Consider the following 21,736-nt stretch of genomic DNA (forward strand, 5'->3'; position numbering starts at 1 on the left):
ATCAGGTAGTGAAGGGAAGGAAGTAGCCATATGTGGACGTATAGTTTTCGGCAGCAACGCCAGCCACCCACCATGGAGTCCAACAAGGGGACGCTGCAGGGCCTGAAAAACAGGGCCTGCAAACGCCAGCTGTACGTTGCCACTATAACCCAATATGACATAACCAAGGTTGGCTACTCACACAAGGTTAACCCTTGCTGCCAAGAAGGTCGGAAGTAATAAAGAAATGAGAAGGAGACAGGAAAGGCGGAAAGTAAGGGAAAGACGAAGGTAATAGGGAGAGAGAGACAGGAAAAGGCAACTACCGATTTCCCCCGGGTGGGTCAGTCCGGGGGTGCCGTCTACGTGAAGCAGAGGCCAAAGGGGTGTGTTGCCTCCGCCGGGGGGCCTTAAAGGTCCAAACACCCAGCATCGGCTCAACCCCCAGGATCCCCTTTTCCCCGGACACGGCTGAGCCGCGCACGGCTACACGCGGGAGGGTCCAACCCTCGTGTGCTCGGGTACGTGGTGTCGCAACACACCAAACGCCTGCTGACGCAGACGCCCCTGCGGGGGTAAAAATATTGAAAGATATCTATAGCGGCTCCACAGCCACCGTAGTCCTCCATAAAGCAAGCAACAAAATCCCAATAAAGAAAGGCGTCAGGCAGGGAGACATGATCTCTCCAATGCTATTCACAGCGTGTTTACAGGAGGTATTCAGAGACATGAATTGGGAAGAATTGGGGATAAGAGTTAATGGAGAATATCTTAGTAACTTGAGATTCGCTGATGATATTGCCTTGCTTAGTAACTCAGGAGACCAACTGCAATGCATGCTCACTGACCTGGAGAGGCAAAGCAGTAGGGTGGGTCTAAAAATTAATCTACAGAAAACTAAAGTAATGTTTAACAGTCTCGGAAGAGAACAGCAGTTTACGATAGGTAGCGAGGCACTCGAAGTGGTAAGGGAATACATCTACTTAGGGCAGGTAGTGACCGCGGATCCGGATCATGAGACTGAAATAATCAGAAGAATAAGAATGGGCTGGGGTGCATTTGGCAGGCATTCTCAGATCATGAACAGCAGGTTGCCATTATCCCTCAAGAGAAAAGTGTATAACCGCTGTGTCTTACCAGTACTCACGTATGGGGCAGAAACCTGGAGGCTTACGAAAAGGGTTCTACTAAAATTGAGGACGACATAATGAGCTATGGAAAGAAGAATGATGGGTGTAACATTAAGGGATAAGAAAAGAGCAGATTGGGTGAGGGAACAAACGCAAGTTAATGACATCTTAGTTGAAATCAAGAAAAAGAAATGGGCATGGCAGGACATGTAATGAGGAGGGAAGATAGCCAATGGTCATTAAGGGTTACGGACTGGATTCCAAGGGAAGGGAAGCGTAGCAGGGGGTGGCAGAAAGTTAGGTGGGCGGATGAGATTAAGAAGTTTGCAGGGACGACATGGCCACAATTAGATCATGACCGGAGTAGTTGGAGAAGTATGGGAGAGGCCTTTGCCCTGCAGTGGGCGAAACCAGGCTGATGATGATGATGATGAGGGACAGCGAACGCATCGAAAATGTGTTGGTCTCAACTGAAAATGCTGCTTTTCTGTCTTGGCAGCCTCCTAGAAAGCTGACTGTATTATTTCGTGTCATGGAGGGAGGAGGCCTCAATTTCACATACAGTCGAACTTCATTATAACAAAGTCGCATCCGTCACGGAAATACCTCCGTTATATCCGACATTCCCTATAAGCATGTATTCTTTACACACTAATATAGGTGAGGCACAGGTTAGGTTAACTTTGTTACATCTTATAATTCATTATATCTGCATTCGTTATATATATCTATGTTTGGCTGTAACAGATTGCTTGCTCCCTTATGCGGATTTCAAAACCCCTGCTCTTCTTCCGTCTGAGGCAATGTCAGGGAATACATTCCATCAAGCGGGACAACCCACAGATGCCAGCTATTGAGCACATGTATCCATTCGTATTTTCTACGAAACAGGGAAATGGCTGTTGTTAATGCATCCCAACTGTCCTGTCAGCATTCCTTTGTTACCCTCAGGCACCTTTGCCAGACGCAAGCCTCTGAGGGCTACCTACACGCACCGTGGAAAGAAGAAAGGAAAGTAGCAACGGCCAAGCCATTTCTATCTACACTACCCTGGCTGAGGGGAAGGATGAGTGGAGGGGCGACGCAGAAAGCAAACATTGCATTCTTTCTGTATTCGTTCGGAACAGGTTACAATTTTAAACCCTATGAATCAATCCATGAATCTCAAAAATTGTCGTGATTGACTCGCAAGCCAGTGAGAGCCATGCCATTCGATTCGACGGCTGTCAAACCTTTTTTTGCTGTCACCAATGTCATTCCTCATTTCACAAGCGCAATTAATCTCTCCTGACTAGACAGCTTGATTCTCGCAAGCGCCTTATCTTTCATTTCTGTTTCGTCACTACAACGTGCCCATGTCGAGCACATTGTAATACACTTACATGCAGGGTGAGAGCTCGCCAAATGCCGAGTGTGCAAAGTTATGCATTGGAGATGAGCCTATGGATTCCTGCAAAGAAAATAAACAAGAAATAAGCAAACATCACCGATTCCTCGAGATTCTATTTCTCAACGTACTTTTTTCAAGACTGTCTATAAAGTCCATAGGCCCTCTAAGAGAGTGTACGCTGTTACATCGTACAAGTTTACGCAGTGATCTAAGTCTGTAGGCCAATGTGCAAATTTATGGTCTGACACTTACGGTTTACTTGTGTCTGCAGAGAAAAAATTCAGTAGACATCAGTGATTGCTCAATGATTCCATTTCTAAATGCAATTTTCCAAGACTGCCTACACAGTCCACAGACTATCCAAGTCAGTATGCATTGTGCACGTTTTCACAAGGATCCAAATCCTTCGACCCGTCTAGAAATTTACGGTCCTGCGTTTACAGCCAGCTGTTGATTCTGCACAAAAAATTCCTGTGGCTCTGAATTTCCTCAATGGTGGCGACAGGAGGCTCTTGCTCCAGCACCCACTGCAATCAAGAACAACTTGTTCTTTGCAATCCACGCAGCATCGGCCTCACCCACTACAGTAATGACTGCCGTGACTTCCGAGACACCCGGGCAAGTGCACTGCTCTCAGAGTCTGTCTGGGATGCAAAGAACCACACAAGTTGCCCACTGCCAAGGTTTCGTAACAGCACGACAGTTAGTTATTGCTCGGCTTCCAACTGTACGTTGTCACAAAGGCACGAGTTCGAATCATAGCAATGGCGTCGGCTGCTAAGCTTTGTTTTGCTAGGCAACACTTTTCAAAGACTACGACATGATGTCACATACCGTTACCCTTGCATGTTGCTGATGATCGGCAGCAGCATGCAACCGCCCCTCCAACGTTTTAGATATCCAAGTTATGGAGTGCCCTCCTGCACTCCAAGCCAAAGCAAAGAATCATGCTCTGGCCAATCAAGGCCAATTTCAGGAGTGAAATAACGAAAGTTTTGAGCCCATAGAAATGCATTGGCACCAGCAGGACCTTTGGTTCGGATCGAAGTAGACAAGAAAGTGAATTAACCAGGGTCGAATTAACGGAGGACTAGTTTACTGGATGCAACGAAGGTATTTTCGTGTCGGATGCAACTTCGTTGCAAAGCGGCTCGAGTGCGCTCCTTTTAGCCAACATTTTCCATACCGTCGTCCACTGCTCGGTTACGACAACAGCAAGGAGCCCCGGCTGCGGTACATTCGTGCTCCGCGGCATCCTTCGTCACTCGCCTGGTGTCTCGTGACCACGGTGTCGCTGCACGGAGACCCCGAGCGCGAGCTGTGACGAGACATCTTCTTCCGGTCCGGAGTCGGCGGCGGATCGTCGCCGCTTTCCGCCGCCACCGCAGCGTACGAGGGCGTGGCCAGCCGAAGGCTGCCCAGGGATGTCAGCGAGCTCACGCTTGCAGTGCGGCTCGGCGCGTTCCCAAAGGGCACGACAATCTCCTTCCACTCCCGGCCGCTGGCCTCCTCGAGCGTGACGCCGGTGCGCAGGCACAGCTGGCGGTCGTCGCGCGTGATGCCCCACACCTGAAGAAATAGCGATGCGTTTAATAAAATAAAAAGTACATCAAAGAGCAACACTAATTTAGTTTACACTGATAATGTCTTCTTTCAAAACTGTATTGTCATTAATTTCACAGTAATATGCTGATTAGCTCAAACAAAAACCAAAGGTCACAGCTTTGTTTTTCAGTTTTGTATTGAAACCACAGTACAGGTACGACAGTGGAACACCTTGAATTTTTAAGCACAGTAGAATCTCGCTAAATGGAGCCTCGAAGGATTGGATAAATATGATCTGATTAAGAGGAGTTCAGTTTACTCAGCGTGATGTGCAGAGATACAGCGCTATATATGTCGTACGTCCTCTTAACCCTTTTAGATATGTTAAGCACAAAGAAATCAAAAGTGAGTGTAGCAGCTAGTTTGGCCAGCTATTCGGGTGCAGTCATTAACTACTGGATTGACTATAGGCACCACTGGATTCAGTTTCATAGAGGCATCGGTCGCATATTAAGACAGTACATGGCTCAGCGGCCCAATAATGCATGCTCATGCGGAGGGAGTCTAAATTATCGAGTGGCATGCTGCAAGGCATCCAAAATTATGTTTGTCTTAATTCTGGTCACCTACAGACCACATTGGGGTGCTGGGAAGGAGCCATCCAGGAATGTGTGCATGCCATATATTAAAATACTATCAACTTTCTGCCTGCTTGATTTTCTGCCGCCACTTTGTAAGGATGGCTTTCTGTACAGGAGAGCAAAATATATTTTGCAAGAATGCATTTCGCATCCTGCCACTTTCTGAAAAAATGCTTTAGAGCTTACTTCTGTGGTCCCACTTACAGAGTTGCTGAAAATTTTGGTTCCGATTATTGAAAGCTTTTTTTGCATTACCCAAATACACAAATAACCAATTCAGGGGCTGTCGTTTTATCTAAAGGGACACACAAACTTTGGAACATGAATCTCGCTGATGGAAAGATTGTGTCTCGTATTGACTGAAACGAGCACTGTTTTTCTCAGTAAACGAGGATTTATATTTTTAATTCTTCATAACAAGTCTCAAAAAACAATTTTGGCTACCAACAAATAGGATGGCCTGTCACATGACTGTCTGTTAGTGTGTGCAGCTGCTGAGCCTTTTCTTAAATACTGAAATGCAATACACTTTTTTTCCTATAAGCTTCCCCGTAACTTACAATGGACAGCTTGTGGGGATGCGCGACTCTCACGCGTCCCCTGATATGTTGTTTTCTTGCATGGCTCGCGTGAACTGGCGCCCGCGGCGGTCGGAGTGGTTGAGGCGCAGTACGAGAGATGGCGCGAGTGTTGCGCTGCTAACGCCGCCGACAGGCGGGGTTACTTCGGCGCCGAAAGACAAGGCGCTCAATCTTTGGTTCGGGACAGCGAGCAGTGCGTACGTGCCATGCCGCGCGTGCGCCGATCCACGCTTCTGCGAGACCGTCTCGCGTGGCCGCCTTGGAATGCGCCACCATTCGTGTGACCGTACGCACGAACGACCAGGCGTTGGGATCCAGCATGGGGCGAACATACTCGCTCGCTATCCGGTCGCGGTAAGTCCAACTTCTAGATTTGTCACGCGCCCATCGGCATGTTTGGTGGATAGCAACTCGGCTAGCAGGCATTCATCTATGAAAGGTGCAATAAATGCCCTTGTGACTGTTTGCACTACTGTGTTGTCGTTCCTTTGTCCCAAGAGCGGGTGTGAGAACCCTACAAGCTACATCTTCAGTTGTTATAAGGTTAGAAAAATGGCGCCATGGCCTTTGAGGTTGGGCAGTGCAGGCTGTAGCCCGATCTTGAAGGCTAAAGTGGCATACACAAACTTGGGCCCACGGCCAAAAGAGGGCACCCAATTGCCGCATACACTAGGAATCACAGTAGTCGCAGATGCAGCAGCTTACTATTGCAATGTGTTTTTTTTTTTTTTCTTAAGAAGTGGCTGGAAAGGTCGAAATGTGGATGGTTGACACAAGTTTCAGTCACACTTGCGAAAGCCGCCCATCGTTGTGGTTTCCCAATTTGTGAGGCAAGCTATCATCGCTCTCACTTTTCAGTGTTGCTGGTGTCTGGAACCCTACATTTTAGAGGTTACTCAGATCAATTCTTCTGCTTACAAAATTTCCCCACTTTTGGAAGTAACTGCTGCAGGCACAAACATTTCAGACGATGAGGTTTTTATTGCACTGTAAAAAACTGAGTCCTTAAAAATCAGTTGTCAGTCCTTTTAAGTGGCAATTCCATTTAGGTGACTTCTGTTTGCAGAGATATTGCTGTTCCTTTCTTTTGCGATTCTGGGCCGTTTAGGCACGATAAAAAACTGCCCAATTTTTTTCATGCCTTCGCAACCCCTATGAAGTCTGAAAAATTGGACGTTGACTGCACATTTTAGAATGGTAATGTTCTCATACAGCTCAACATAATTTTTTTTATAGAGTTCTTTATTTTTATGCACATGCCATTTTCCCTCAAAGTAATCGAAGAGCCCCTCTGAAATGAAACAACAGCCTGAGAATAACTTCAGCCTCCAAAAAATCGGAAGCCAAATACATCGCAACTCACCTGGTCATTGGGGCCAACACTGATCATGGCCATCGTGCCAATCATCTTCACCCAACCAGACCCCGTGACAGAGGCCCGACAGCCGAGGTCGTCACACCGTATGCCCTTGCGAAACCAGACCTGCGAGGGAGTCACGCGCACAGCACAGTTGCGTGAAACTTGCCAATTCTTTGGCATGCCTGCCAAATAAATATCTCACAGAAAAAGCCACAACAGTAATCAGTGAGCGGCAAGCCTGCTTGAAGGCTCTGCCTGCTGAAGCACTCTCACTTCCAGTCCGGTGGCATATCTGGGTAATAGCACGAGACTGCACCAGTACTTCAGTAACATGCACCAACTAGCCCAACAAAAAGTTCTGCACCAGTCAGGTCTGTCACATGCGAGTGGTTCCCATCTTGCTCCAACTCGATTTTCGTTGTTACAAAACCCTCTTGAATAAAGGCCAGCCCAAGCCAAACATTGGGCTACCATATTAACTTGTGCAAGGACCATGCGCCTCCACTTCGGCGTGCAATAATATTAGGAGTTTCACTACGCGTCACCTACATATCCACGCGCTGGTTAATTCTTACAAGCCGCTAGTAGATGGCACTAGCTACTGTCCTGGAGACGATGGTATCTTCATCATCACTGTATCAACACAGCACAGGTCCACTGGGCTCCAACGGTTATCAGCTGTGCTGTGGTGCACTTAGCTGCATCACACTTTCACACACATTCCGCTGGTGACGATAGAGAAGCACACGACAATGTGTAGTGTCGGCTTCACAGGAGGGCGATCACGGGAAGGCCCCCCGCTAGGTGCACGTAGAGGGCATAACTGCACGAAGTGTGGACATGGATTTTGTATGCACGGCTTACAGTTTCGTTTGAGACTGTCGTCAAGAGCTTCAAAGTGATGGGAACCTCAAACACTATGATGGCGCCGAGGACAACCAGCTCTCAGAGAGCACCGATGAGGCAAGCTCGTCAAAAGACGAGGGCAGCGGAAACCATGAGGATGACTGAATAAAAGTGATCCTAGTCAGCTGCCAGCGTTATTCTGCATAACATTCCAAGCAGTTTTTTGACGCTTCAGTGAGTAGTCATAAACCTGCCTCGTGCAAGACCCGCACCCTGTAAAAGATTTTTTTTTTTTAAGTGCGGGCCCTACACAAGCATAGTACTTTCCCAGAGCACACTTTCCAACACTCCTGAGTTTCTCGTGAAACTTACAAACTGGGGCTTGATTTGCGATTTTACGAATGCTGAGTCAAGTTTTATGAAAAATACCGCTCGTAGAAAAGTTTCGCTGGACCGTCTCAGAACCTTCCATTGGAAGGCTTTTGATGGTGAGAGGACAAAAGCGGGGTGCTTGCTTCGAGCAAGTTTATGTACACAAGTTTCTTGCAGGCAAAACCACTAACAGCAAAGTTGCTGTGACATTTGCTATGACATTGAAAACAATCTTTTGCTTGCTAGCATATTTGCTGAGCCAAGTTTGTTGTTGCTTTTGTGCTGCATCCTAACTTAAATCTTCATTAATAAAGTATTCATGTAACCCCGAAAAGTTCTGCTTTCAGGGCAGGCTCTAAAGAAATCGTGTGCATCCAGTTGCAAATCGTATTACACCAATGTATCAGAGAATTTAAATAACTCTCTTGTTTATGAAACGGATTCCATGCATACATTATATTTCACTTTGTTTAGAAACGAGAAACTATTTTACATACGGAGATCACATTTCTTTAGAATATTTGTATTCGATTCGATTAGGAAATTTCACTAACTGGACACCCCTACTGAAACTGGGTTTAACAGCAATAAGAGTGACGAAGCCAGAAATGGCAACTGACCGTTCCATTTCTTCCAACGGCCCACACCATGTTCTGCCCCACAGCAACTTGCAACAACTTCTCTTCAGCATCGGGTGCAGCCACTTCTGTCCATTCAGTTCCTGCAATGACAGGTATCTTCACAACTCTAGCACTCTTCTACGTTTAACTGCCAGAGGTCTCTCTGATAAATACTGAGCGTCGATTCAAACTAAATTTCCGAGAAGGAATGCAGTTAACACCATTATGCCAAACAGAAATATTTATTTATTTCTAGTGGCACAAGCATCAAGTGACACTCTTGTTTTTTGCACAGCAGTTCAGTTCTTCTCCTGAGATGACCCGGGGCGAAATTCAAATTAAATCAGAGAAAGATAGAAAAAAATAGTATAGTACAAAATTCACGGGTTTCATCATAGATATGATATCATAGCATAAGTTTAGTTACATGTTGAGTTACTGAAGTGTCTGGAATTATTAGAATTAATTAGAAATCACTGACTACCGCACACCAAAGCCCACGATCGTAGAGTTTAGAGAGCCGCCACGTGAGCACAACTTTGGCGAAATTCCTGGGAACACGGAAGTAGGAAGTGGTAGCAATGACGTCACTAACGACGTCATGCACAAGTAGGTGTCGCGATATTTAACCGGCTAATTAAAGAAAAATGGCTGCTTGGCATAGACTGAATATTTGCCTAGCAGAGCGGATGTGACGTCACTTCCTCCTCTCTCGCTTCTCCTCTCCCAGCGTTCACTTGTTTGCTCGCTTGCTCGCAACAGCTGCGCCCGCTCGTTACATGCTCTGACGTCAGCACCGGATAAGGTGCGTAAGGTGCACTTCGTGCGCCACTCACTAGGGGGCTATGCCCCGGCAGGTGGCACCTGCTGTGCTTCCTCCTCGCCCTCCCTTACTCCTCGCCCGCATATTGTGCTAGGGGAGAGACGTTCGCTCGCTTAACCTAAAGAACACCCGCACCAAGGTGGGAGTGCCACTAAGAGACACCAAAGTCGAAGATTAGCGTTGCCTACCATTCTTTTATTTGTTCACTCATTCATTTTTTTTACAATACTCAGATAACCCATATATGGAGTTTCACATAAAGGCTGGGCAAAAGGTAGATCGTGTTACAAACTGAAATTGCATTTAAAAATGTGCAGTGTAACTCAGTGACACATTGGCTTCAACATAGCGTGGAATTGTCTGCCCAGTAATGTCCTGCAGGCCGAACCTGAAGGCACACTCTTGTATCACCCACCACAGAATTCTTAGTCTTTTAAGTTACATCTAGTCGACATAACTTCTAGTCGACTGCCCCGTAGATGCTTGTCCGTCCGCAGCCAGCTCACGACAGCCTCTACCCCTTTGCACGCGTACAAATGCACTGTTCTGTAACGCTCAAACTCTATGTGCACCATCTGGGCCCGTTTCCAGTAGCTCGCTGCACTTCTACTAACTAATATAAACAGGTTTCGCACAACATCCTACACATTGGCCACAGATTACTGGGTTTTCCCGTTTCGCCGTCATGTCTGTGAACACTGACAATGGCCAATACTCCCTGGGCTAAGCCCCACGCATATGTTCACAAATGCCTGAGAAAGTAGATGGGGCACAGCCATCGTCACAACAGCTGAATTGCTAAAGCACTACATGCACTGTGAGCTGGCTGCAGGAGAAAACAAAGACATAGTAGCGACCTTTTCCAACAAAGTACTAAACCTGTTCACTAAAGGGACACCAAATAGAGAAGTCATTTGAATTGTATAGTAAGTTACTTATCAACAGCACCGAAAACGTTCGGGAAAATGTTCCCAAACACCATGATCTTTCGACACCAACGTTCAGTACTTGCCAAACTGCGATCGTGCGATACGTATTCTGGGCGCTAGATCCTGCTTGAACAAGAAAACAAGCAAGGCATGCACAATTGAGAGCAGCAGGCACACACCATGGAAACTTGCCCACAGTACTCACCTGCCCGTGCCATGCACTCAGTTTCCTCTACCAGTACCAGCAAATTTCACTGGCTGTCTCATGTCGCATTCTCAGCTATCGCCACCAACCCTACTGGGATAAGCATCTTCACCTATCTGTTCCACAGCACGTGTGGCATAGTGCCATTCGAAACGGACTGCATGCTTTTGACAGGTGATAACCCAAACACGCCACTGTTCCTTGCTGCAGGCTGCACGAAGCGAGTGTCATGTTTTGTTCTGGTGCCATTATTTTCTGGCATCGCCCACCAGCTCAATTTCACTCCAGTTTCACGTTACCGTTTTTAACCACAGCGCAATAGGAACACGATATATAGAATGTCTCGGGCAGCCAAAGCCCGACCAGCTTCACGCTTGACCATGTCTCATGCCACAGTGGTTCTCACCGAGTGGGCACATCAGAACTTCCCTTCAAAAATACTTCGCCCAAAGAAGCTGCTGACACGGGCTGAATTTGATGAGTGTAAATGCAAACGTACGGAAGTTGCAATAACGACAACATGCATCTCCGGCCGCTTGCATTCAACCAGTTAGGCGGGCATCGACGTCTCAAGCTGCAACGATTCGCAGAACACTTTGCATTACTTAGGTATCAACTATTCCCGAGTCTGCTAAATCTTTTAGTGAGTTCGGTATGCTTTCTTTTCTCACATTACTTTATAAACTGTATAATGGGGTCCTACTCTACTTTGAAATTCGTGACGTGACAGTGCCATAACGGCACCAGGGCTTCAGCGCGAAATTCTAAAAATGAAACTTTGGCCTTTACTTCCTTTCTTTTTTAATAGTCAAGCTATTAACTTCAAATTATAGAAAATATAATTTTGAATGGATATTTTATCAGTCTCAACTGATCCAGAATTTCTCTTTTGGTGTCCCTTTAAAAGTAGAAGCTCATTTCCGCAATGTTTCTTTGGCTTCAGCGCATGTAGGTTTGTACGGTAGTTAAATGACCGAATATAGGTGCCCTGCCTTTCCTTGGTTCGTCTTGTGCGCGGCACCTACCACTGTGTACACCATGTGACCAGAAATAAACACCACTCGAATTTCGCAACCCACGCAGGCAGAACAAATTTAATTTGGCTTCTGGTTCCAACTCAAACTATTTGACACTTGAACCTCTTTCACTTACATCCTGCCGCAAATTTTGTCACCTATTTCTGTCCCATAAAAAAAGAACTATTATCATATTCCACAGCTGCGCTTTCACCCAGTGTCCCCATCCTCCTACATTTCTTCACACACCGACCACGCCAACAAGTTCAGTATTGCTCAGTGCTGTACAATGACCTGCCTGCATTCATTCATTCCACGAACTTCAAAGGAGTGGAATAAGCTTCTGAACTCAGTTGCCTCCATTCATGAAAATGCTTGTTTTCGTGCGCTAGCAGCTAATACCCGTCAGATGGGCACATGTAATGTCATTCGCAGCGAATGAGATTACGTCTCAATGCCACTTTCATTGCTTCTACATGGGCATAGGGAATGACATTCACAGCTAATGGCATTCGCCCATTGAACGAGTTTCCCGAACTCATGCAAGCACGACTTATGTAATCTTGATGACAGGGGCTTGGCAAAAAATTACGAAATCGACAAAACGAAATTTAGTAAAGGTTGTCATTACTGCTGTTACGAACTTTTTAAAACATTTTTAATGTACAGTGCGATAGTTGAAGCAGTTTGTGCTGCTATATTCTTGTTCACAGTCTCCGACTGCCCACTAGCCCCTATTGTCGGCCGTGTTTACAAACGCTCGTCTGCTTTTTTTTCCATTTCTGCATATTGTTTTCAAAATGGTGTCGCGCTGTAGCCTATCCACAAACCACGGAAGCCAACTCTTCAGCTTTGTCAGCGAAAAGCACACTGGACCGACGACGAGACGCACGCGCTGCTGAAAGTGTGGGAAGACCACCTCACCAATTTGTGCATGGCAAAGCACAACCTGAAAGTATACATGTAGATTGCGGACTGCCTGCGTGCCGATAAACATCGCCATGAATTGCGAATGCCATTTTGTATACCCGTGTATAACCGCAAGACCACAATGACATTCGGTATGAATGTCATTTACTGTGAATGACTTTACAAGTGCCATGTGACAGATAATTAATATTCTAAGGAATTCTTATTGGTATATATATTACTGTTACTCTCTCCTGTAACACTCCTCTCAGTAATTTCTCTGAGCCTTCAGCCTCTGGGCCGAGTCAAGACAACGGTAGTAGAATATGAGCGAAAACAGTGCAACTTGAACAAAGACACATCATAGAAGAAGTGCCGACTGCCGACCAGGCAGGCCGCACTTGCAACCAGACCGCAGTCGTGGCCTGGTGGTGGAGCGTCCGCCTCGACTGCGGGTGGACGTGGTGACCCACCGGTCAACATAACCGGTGATACACTGGTTGTCTAAATCGGCACAGGCATCCACCAACCTGGCACTCTTTCTTTGATGGGTGAGCTGCCTCAGAAAAGGAGCCCGCACCATGCAAATCCCACTGAGACCTTTGGGCATAACAAACCCTTAAGGGAAAAAAAAAAAGAGGGTACTGTGCTGATTGCATGGTGGCAATGTCATCATGAAGCACCTATCGGGTGGGGCACCCTCAGGTTGAAAGAGCTGCACTCCTTACCAAGCGTAGAGGTCCCGTAGTGTCTGGGCACCAACCCAAGAGTGCACTTGTACCTATTTTACAGGTAGGTACCTGGTAAACAGCTCTAGCCTGCCACCCACAGCTGCAGTGGATGCTCTGCACCAAGGATATCTTTGGGTGAGAAAAAGGATGCCTGCCGGTCCTGTGCCAGCCATTTCCCAAAAGGTACTATGGGCCCTACCAAGCACTGAGGACAAACACCAACAGCCAACCAAGCAGTGAGCACGTGTCCTGTAATGCCTGTTTTTTTTCCACGCACTTGTTCAGATGCAGTATCAAAGCTGAGCCAACCGGCTCCCAGCAAGAAGCTGCTGCTGTAAATGCTTATTCAGATGGGTAACACGTAACCAGACACTGGCAAAATTTATGACAATTTTTATGACTGAGAACAGTAAGCCAGACCACACATTTCAAGCAGAAGAGGGAAGTGATGTTAGATGTCAAACTCACCGATATAACTGTAGCGTGATACACCGAGACGAACAAGTGCATTTCCATTCCAGGCCACCGCCCAAGTCAGGCCGGTGCGACCGACAGAGACTTGACTGACCTCGGAGTTCTCGGGAACTGGCACCGGAATCCACGACGTGCCCTCAGGGCAGACTCGTGTGACATTCTCACGGAAAAACACCTGGAAACGCAAGTGCAAGGAAGTGAGCCCAGAATCGAATTGAATTCCGGGGTTTTACGTGCCAAAAACATGATTTGGTTATGAGGCACACCGTAGTGGAGGACTTCGGATTAATTTTGACCACCAGGGGGTCATTAACACCCTAAAGCACGGGACACAGGCGTCCTTGCATTTCGCCCTCATCGAGATGAGGCTGCCACGGCCGATATTTCATCCTGCAACCTCGTGCTTAGCAGCGCAGCACCACAGCCGCAAAACCACCATGGCAGGTGAGCCAAGAATCACGCAGAAAGGCATCAAGCTTTTTTTCCTCAGTTCTCTTGGTGTCCTTAGGGGTGAAAGACAGACTGCCTTACAGTGGTAATTAAAGGAGTGCTAAATTACATTCAGTAAAATCGACTGCTCTCGCAGGCCTTTCTCCTTCATTGAAACCAAGACAATACAAACAACGCCCCATTTTATAGATGCCTGCAGTGCATGTTTAAAACTCGGTTCCACTTCTCTCTTTCTACTACTGCCAGAGAGTAAGTGTATATTAAGTGAGTGAATGATTAGGTGAAACAAGTGAGCGAACGTGTGAGTGATAGGCTGGAGTGAGGAGGTGTTCAGAGTGACTGTAAGTGAGTAAGTAATTGAGTGGAGTGTTTGATTGGATTGAGTGAGCATGAAAGCAGCGATTGAGTGAGCATATGATTGGATTATGTGGATGGAAGGATCGGATTGATTGATCGAGCGAGTGCATAAGTGAGTTACAGATTAAGTGGAGTGGATGAGTGATAGGAGTGACTGGGTGACTAGCATACAGGTTAGTGATTGACTGAGTGGACTAAGCAAGCGAGTCAGTCACATAGCGTATGCTGAATAGGCATTCTCAGTCTGCTCAGGGACTGAATGATGAAATGAGTACTCACCCTGCCAATCACAGTGACGACCCAGACAGCAATGTGGTCAGGGTCACCACCAGGAACCTCCACACCGCCAATGGACACATCCACCACGGGCTCGAGGACGGGATCTGAATGGATCCCTTCAATCTGCAGCAAAGGCATGTTTTGAAAGCATTTGTTTTTTTCATGTTCAAGCAATGCATTTCATACCAGGCAATTCCTCTTAAAAGGGAGCCTTACCTCAGGGCTAACTCTGATTTCCCCATTTCAAACTTGCTTGAAATGCAGAAATGCTTTCATTAGATAAGCAACTTGAGAACCGTTAGAGAACCAATTTAAATGTCCAGAGTTCTTTACTTTTAACAGAGAAAGCTGTATTCTACTGACTGCAGGAAGCAGAACCTTTCTTTAGGGCTTCAAATCTTTTTATAAAAATTGTCAAAATTATTGAATGTGTTAAAAGGAACCATCCCACAAAGTTGACTATTTCCTAACCCTGCACCGAAAAACACAGATCGCATTTGTGTGAACTCCATCAGTTAGAATGCCTGAAGCACACAAATGTTACAATGTCCAGCTGGCTTTTGTGGAAGGCCAACCAGTGGTATATTTCAGAGCAGCGTATAATACATCAATTTTGTCAACTTTCAACGTCTCAACGTGCGCGCTTCAGTGAGAACTGTGACACTGCATTTTTTTATTGCCAAGTTACAGAGTTGCAAAGTTAATAGTCTAGATTTCTGTCATTTTTTTTTTACTTCCAGGATTTTTCCACAACACTGACGGCCTAAATAAAATATTTGCTGCCTACAGTCAGCAGACCTTAACTCCCTTTTTTAATGCAATGAACTTTATCAAAATCGGTGCTACAGATGATAAGCAAAACTATTTCTGCATTCCAATGTATTTAGATAGAAGCTACTGAACCAGAGGTTCCACTTAAAAGAATGGTAGTGTTACAACGTGCCTACACCATCATGGGCAATAAGGAAAGTGGCAGCAAAGTGACCGCATGATGGATGAGTGACCATCTCTCAAGTTTCTTGAGCAAAAAAAAAGTGCCCTGTTGTTTATGTAAACACATGGACAAAGCCTAAACCACATCAAAGTTCACTGTGTTAGTACTTCATCCCAAATAGCAGCACGATCTCGTGGCATTAAGAATGTACAGTTCGAACCACAATATAATGAACGCAGGTATAACAAAGTAAATTTCAAATAATTCTAGCCAATATTGACATGTAATTATTATATGCTTATAAAATATATTGGATATGACAGTAATAATTTTGTGTAAGACGCGACTTCATTACACTAAGGCACGACTGTACTTCACAGGTGTTCTTCCTTGTCAGTAATGATGTAACTAGACAATGTCACCCGAAGACATTGTGTCAATGGTCTGGCACTGTCACAAATCAGCTGAGCGTCTGCTCTTTGTTGCTTTCGTTCTCCGCACTGGTGAGAACAGCACGCCTTGTCCACCTACTATGCTGGTGTGCTACCATTTACATACATGAAGGGGTGCTCCTTATTCATTTTCATGCTTCTTTGGTTATGTAAAATTATTTTCAAATTTTTTTGGGAATTAGACGATCAGATGTGTGATAAAAGAGTCTCAGGAACATGAAATTGTCGTCACCCTGGCATGGTAAAGAAATCGCGGGAGTTGCCCTTTAAGGAAACAGTCAACTTAGTGCACATTGCTCCAATAGAACCAGCAGAATTCCATTGCATCTTTCACCTAGCAGAACACGGAACCCAAATTCTAAAGCACTCAGTGAGTCCAAAAATGACCAGCTGAAAGACTGTGAGAAAAGACAACAGGATGATAGGCTGGCAACGAGACTCGCCTCAGCCCAGCGGTCAGTGGCAACATAGCGCCGATATCGAATCCACTTGCGCCGCCGGACCATCGAGTTCCAGCGCTTCTCGTGGGTGTAAGTGAACGGGAAATCCACAGAATAGGTCCAGCCCTGCAACAAGGCAAATTTAAAACGTCATTCTTCATACTTTTAACGTCAACGTAGATGACTGGAGTTTATGTTGACATGTGATGAAGCTGTAAGTACATTTTTAAAATGAGGGCATTACTTGTAAAGGCGGAGTAAAAGAAATCTAGGAAAATTTTTTTCAATTTTTCACAGAAAGAACTTGGGGGCTAAAGAGGTTAACCATTGGGACATACAGGAGTAGAGCCTTTGTTTGGGAAGTTACTCACTTCATCCTTGTCTTATCTTCTGTCTTCAATTTTATTTTTATTTGTGCTGGTCTGCTGAAAGCGTCACCAGAGGCGACAGGTACGCTGTCAACATGCTGGATAACTGTGCGAAACGAAAATTAATGCTAACGAAAGGCATGTCATTCCACTTATTGTCATCATTAGCAGCCTATATTATGTCCCCCGCAGGACTAACACATCTCCCAGTAATCTCCTACTATAACCCCTGTCCTGTGCCAGCAAACTCCATTCTATGTTTGCAAATTTCCTCATTCCATCGTGCCACCTAGTTCTGTCATTCTCTACCGCACTTCTCTTCTATTGGCACTCAATCTGTACCTCTAATATACCGATGGACATCTGTTCTACCCATTACATGGCCTGCCAAACTATTCTGCCTTGTTTATTCCAACTATAATGTATTGGCTACATTGCTCTATAATCCACCCTGCCAAACTCCTGTTCCTTATCTCATGCATTTTGTTTATCACATAGTACAGCCAAACGACAAGCACTGAGAGATAACCCCAAAAAATGAGAGTCTGATAGCATGGGCTCCCGGTTGCCTACAGTAAAGAACTCGAATGTCCAGCCTGCAAAGACATGAGCCCCTGTTCCACACCTCAGTTCCAAGCAGCTGGCCATCCATGTTGTCCTCGAGGTACCAACGTCCCTCCCACTGCCATCCCAACGATGGCGGGTGGATGTTCTCCCTGTAACGGGCCACGAGTCCGTCCCTGCTGCTCCAGGAAGGGCGATCGGTGGGCAGGAGTCGGGCGCAGAAGCCATCTTTGGGGTTCCAGCGCTGCAGATGTATAATTGTAAAGCCATTACTGGCTCCTTCACACATTCATTCATTCATTCATTCAACCAAGTTAGTGATTTTCAGGCATGTTGGTACAGCATCACAAAAACGTTCAATGTAGTGCAACTAAAGACAAACATGAACAGCACCAAGGTATGCAACCTGTTTGTTTTGAATGTTCTCATTCATTAATTTGTTTGTTCATTCATCAATTTTTTCCTAAGGTTTGATGTCTTGAAGCAACAATGTTTGATAAGCAGCAGTTGGGATGAGACCCATTCATGCAGTTCCAGTGCTGCAGGCATGGCTGAAAAGTCACAACTGATTGACTGGCTAATTGGGTCACTAACTGATTAAAGAACTATTTGATTGACTAGCTATAATAACTGCATCACAATACAAATATGAGGACAAGAAAGAAAAATGGGACAGACACTAAAGCCTGTTTGCCTTTCAAGTCACTGTAGAAGTCGCACTGCTGTTACTAGCATGAATCATTACCAACTAATCTGTTTGTCAGTTCTCTAGATTGACTAACTGATTGATTAATTAGGTGATAACCTGCCACGTTGCCTATTATGTTCTACTGCTGTGCAAAAGGTCATAGGTTCGATTCCTAGTTGTGGTAGCCACATTCCAACGGAGGCACAATGCAAAAATGCCCATGTACTTAGATTTAAGCTTACGTTGCAGAAACCCACATGGTCACAATCAATCCATACACCCCTCCTCACCACGGCATTTCTCATAGCCCATGTATTGCTTTGGAGCTTAAAGCCAAACAGTTTTAATTTTGATATTGACCAACAAATAAATCGATATCTGATTGTTTGGATGGTCGAGTTTAAAGGGACACTAAACACATAAAAATGAAAGAAAAACTTTCAGTACTTCTCTAATGCCCCGAAGCAATGCAGTGGGGTATGAGAGAGGCTGTAGAAACCTGAAGGGTACCGCTCACTACAATGCTCATTTTTACCACTTGCTCTAACGAGAAGTCAACAGATAACTAACTAACCTGGTTCTCATAGGTTACTTCAGCGACTCTAATGGGCACATCACTCTGGGGCAAGTACATGTACACCTGGTGGTCACTGCCAATCCCCCAGGCACAGCTGGGCAGCGCCGACACCCGCTTGAGGTCGACACCAGAATAGGGCAGCTCCTGCCACCGGGACCCAGCGGTGGACAGCGTGTGCACACGCCCCGTGCTGTCCACCGCCCACAGGTTCGTGGCTGGCATGACGTCGGGGATTCAACAGTACGTCCAGCCGATCACGTGGCGTCCATGCTGGCACTGCAGCAATGCCAGTCGAGAGCGAAGCGTGTAGCAGAACTGAAAGTTGGGCAAACTGGCATAGATAGTTTGTACATGACATCAAGGAAGGCGCCCACTGCGCACTGACGTGGGTCCTGCAGGACTTTTATTAAAGTTTTTCCAATCCAATCAAGGAAGCAGCTTTCTCGCTGTGCTAGTACCGAAACAGGGCGGCCATGATGACGTCAGCGCACCATGTCATCCCGTATACGTCATTTTGCTTTTTAGTGGTGACTGTTACTCGCTGGAATATCACCGTTAATGATTTTCCGCTCGGTGCAAGATGAGCCTGTTGCGCTGTCACGTTTCTTCTTTTCGCAGCTTCTCAGCATGCTAGCGCCCACAATGATGTCAATGCAAACCATTCAACATGTAAGTCAGCGATCAGGTAACTGATTGAACAAGCTACAAGAAAGCTGCCTATAAACTAAACTCAAAAAGCTTTTATTCTCAGTGAGCTCTAGTGTTCACCTTATCTCTCCCGTCTTGTTGACGCTAATGACGCAGTTTGTGAATCCAAAACAAGAATTTGCAAAATTTCGTGCATTAGCTAGGCTATTCACAACATGAACGCATAACCATCCAAGGCTGTGAGTCGTCCAAACATGCGATTTCACAAATGACAATTACAGGAGATGCAATATAAGAGGTAAGGGGGCAGCTTATGACAGCTTTTGTCATTTGTGCTAGTTAATTATTTCTTAATATTTACTTTCTTTTTCAGTAAGCATAAAAATGTTCGGCAAGCAACAGAGGCGTGTGGACAGATCGATTGCAACGGGTTTGCTTTTGTTGCACCAACAAAATAAACGACAGCCTAGTTTTTACCCGCACAGTCACAATTTGCCAACACCCATAATTTGCGATATGTAAATAGCTGTCAATCAAAACGGCGAATGTGGCATTCAGTGGAAAAATTACTGCTAATAAATGCACATTTGCGATGTGGGACTCTCAAGAGGAAACACGCTGGTAACATTTTCGACTGCGAGCCCAGCTGACGCAGGCGATGGAGATATGACTCATTCGACGGGAAATAAGCACCGAATACTTCAGCCGAGTAGAACATGATTGACACCTTGCTTTATGCGTATATGGCCCTGTGAAATCCTACCCATATGAACTTGACGACTAGAACTTAACCTTTAAACTTTAAATTTACTTTACTTTCGGTACATATAGGCCCCCGAAAGGATTTAACTCGCGAACATAAGCTCTCCGATCTTCGAAGGCATTGTCAGTTATACGCGTAACTACCACCGCGTAACAGTTTGGCCGCCTCGTCTCTTTTCGGAGATATTATAAACAGTGCGCGCACGAGGTGCGTGGCAAGTGAAACTTCGTCTCAAATGATGCGCAGGCATTGCTACGCAATAACTCCAACCTCAACGAAACATAACTACGACGTGCCTGAAAATACTACATAGATAACTCGATCGTCCCCTCGAATAACATGCAAGAAAGGACACATCTCTCACCCGTACTCATCTAGTAAAGTGGTTACTGTAACGGCCCACAGCAGAGCGAACTAAGTAGCTTTGACTTCGGAGACACGAACTTCTATCGGTCAAAAGAGCTTTTAAACAAAGCGTTCAGTGGTACGCCTTCCACATATGTACGATCGCCCTATCCCCCCGATAAGACAGCTGTCAGAAACCCCCTGGGTTTGTTGTCGCGTCGTAAGGCGATGACAGACACATGCGGACACATGATGCAATGAAAATCGTGACACGGCCACGAAAGGTGAACTGTGATCGACAAGAGCAGTAATGGCATTTAATTGCGAAACACCACCGCGGTGAATCGCGAGCCATAGTCAAACACGTGAGATCGCGAGGTTAACGTACGGCACTCGCTAAACCGAAGGCGCCGTGGAACTTGGAAAGTTCGCCCCGGAAGAAAATTGCACGCGATCATGAAACAAACCCAGCAAGGCGCGAACGGGCTCGAGCACGGGCCGAACAAAGCCGGTAGCGACCGTGGACACGGTTCGGAACGTGATCTGAAAGCCACGGCTCGAGCAAAAAACACGTGTTGTCGTGCGAAGCGAAACTCACCGATGAAGTACGGCTCGGGGAAAGTTTCTGAAACACGACGAACAGCTGCTTTGCCTGCAGTGACTCAAAACACCAAAACTAAACTAAAGCCTGCGGGCTTGATAGCGGTGGCGCCAAGGTCGATCCAAATAGGTCGCGAAGCTTTGGACGAAAAGCGGTTCAGTACAGATTGTCACCGACATCAGCATGGGGGGTTATGGGAGCAGCGATTGAAGCGCGACTATGTTTGGAGGGAACAAATATTGGGAAAGAAAAACACGTTTTTTAATTCAAACGAGACACAGTTAGATTCATTCAATGAAAATAAAATTCCTAGTCAATTTTATGTACTCGTGACGAGTTAAGAAAATACAAGTTTAATTTTATTATTATTAATAAATGCATTTCTTTTCAGCGCCCATCGCTACAGGGGGCGTTGACGCCACTATCACTCGCAATGCAATGTACGTCTTGAAATGGGCAGAAAGGCGCACTCGTATCACCTGTTGAAATACGCCCCCCTCACAGTTTACGCTTTCTTGCTTGTCGAAGTTTGTCTGAATTTGGTGACGCGGGTAGCTTCATTGCTTTTTAATCTGTTCAGTCAAAAGCAGTGAGTTACGACCGCCAGATAATTGTGTAGTTGTTTTCGTGCGACTGCGCTGGCCGACGGGCTTGGCATCCGACAATAGGATCAGCACTCTACACCTAAAGCTTTCGTCGGCCTCCAAAGAAAGTATGTT

The 21,736-nt window shown here is 45.9% G+C and overlaps 1 protein-coding gene across 1 annotated transcript in view; it reads right to left on the bottom strand.

Annotated features, from left to right (window-relative positions):
• The window catches only part of Pex23 (tectonin beta-propeller repeat-containing peroxin 23), a 78,063-nt gene extending 56,939 nt beyond the window's left edge, over window positions 1-21,124 (bottom strand). The window contains exons 1-10 of the mRNA XM_075701668.1: window positions 21,015-21,124; window positions 18,658-18,936; window positions 17,457-17,639; window positions 16,467-16,589; window positions 14,638-14,760; window positions 13,546-13,726; window positions 8,465-8,565; window positions 6,630-6,749; window positions 3,784-4,068; window positions 2,492-2,559 (exon numbers count right to left, since the gene is read on the bottom strand). Of these exons, the coding sequence (XP_075557783.1) occupies window positions 2,492-2,559; window positions 3,784-4,068; window positions 6,630-6,749; window positions 8,465-8,565; window positions 13,546-13,726; window positions 14,638-14,760; window positions 16,467-16,589; window positions 17,457-17,639; window positions 18,658-18,882 (1,409 nt within the window). The 5' untranslated portion in view covers window positions 18,883-18,936; window positions 21,015-21,124. The remainder of the gene's footprint in view (window positions 1-2,491; window positions 2,560-3,783; window positions 4,069-6,629; window positions 6,750-8,464; window positions 8,566-13,545; window positions 13,727-14,637; window positions 14,761-16,466; window positions 16,590-17,456; window positions 17,640-18,657; window positions 18,937-21,014) is intronic.
• Window positions 21,125-21,736: the final 612 nt, after the last annotated feature.

This window comes from Dermacentor variabilis, chromosome 8 (genome assembly GCF_050947875.1).
Source record: "Dermacentor variabilis isolate Ectoservices chromosome 8, ASM5094787v1, whole genome shotgun sequence".
Taxonomy (NCBI): Eukaryota; Metazoa; Arthropoda; class Arachnida; order Ixodida; family Ixodidae; genus Dermacentor; species Dermacentor variabilis.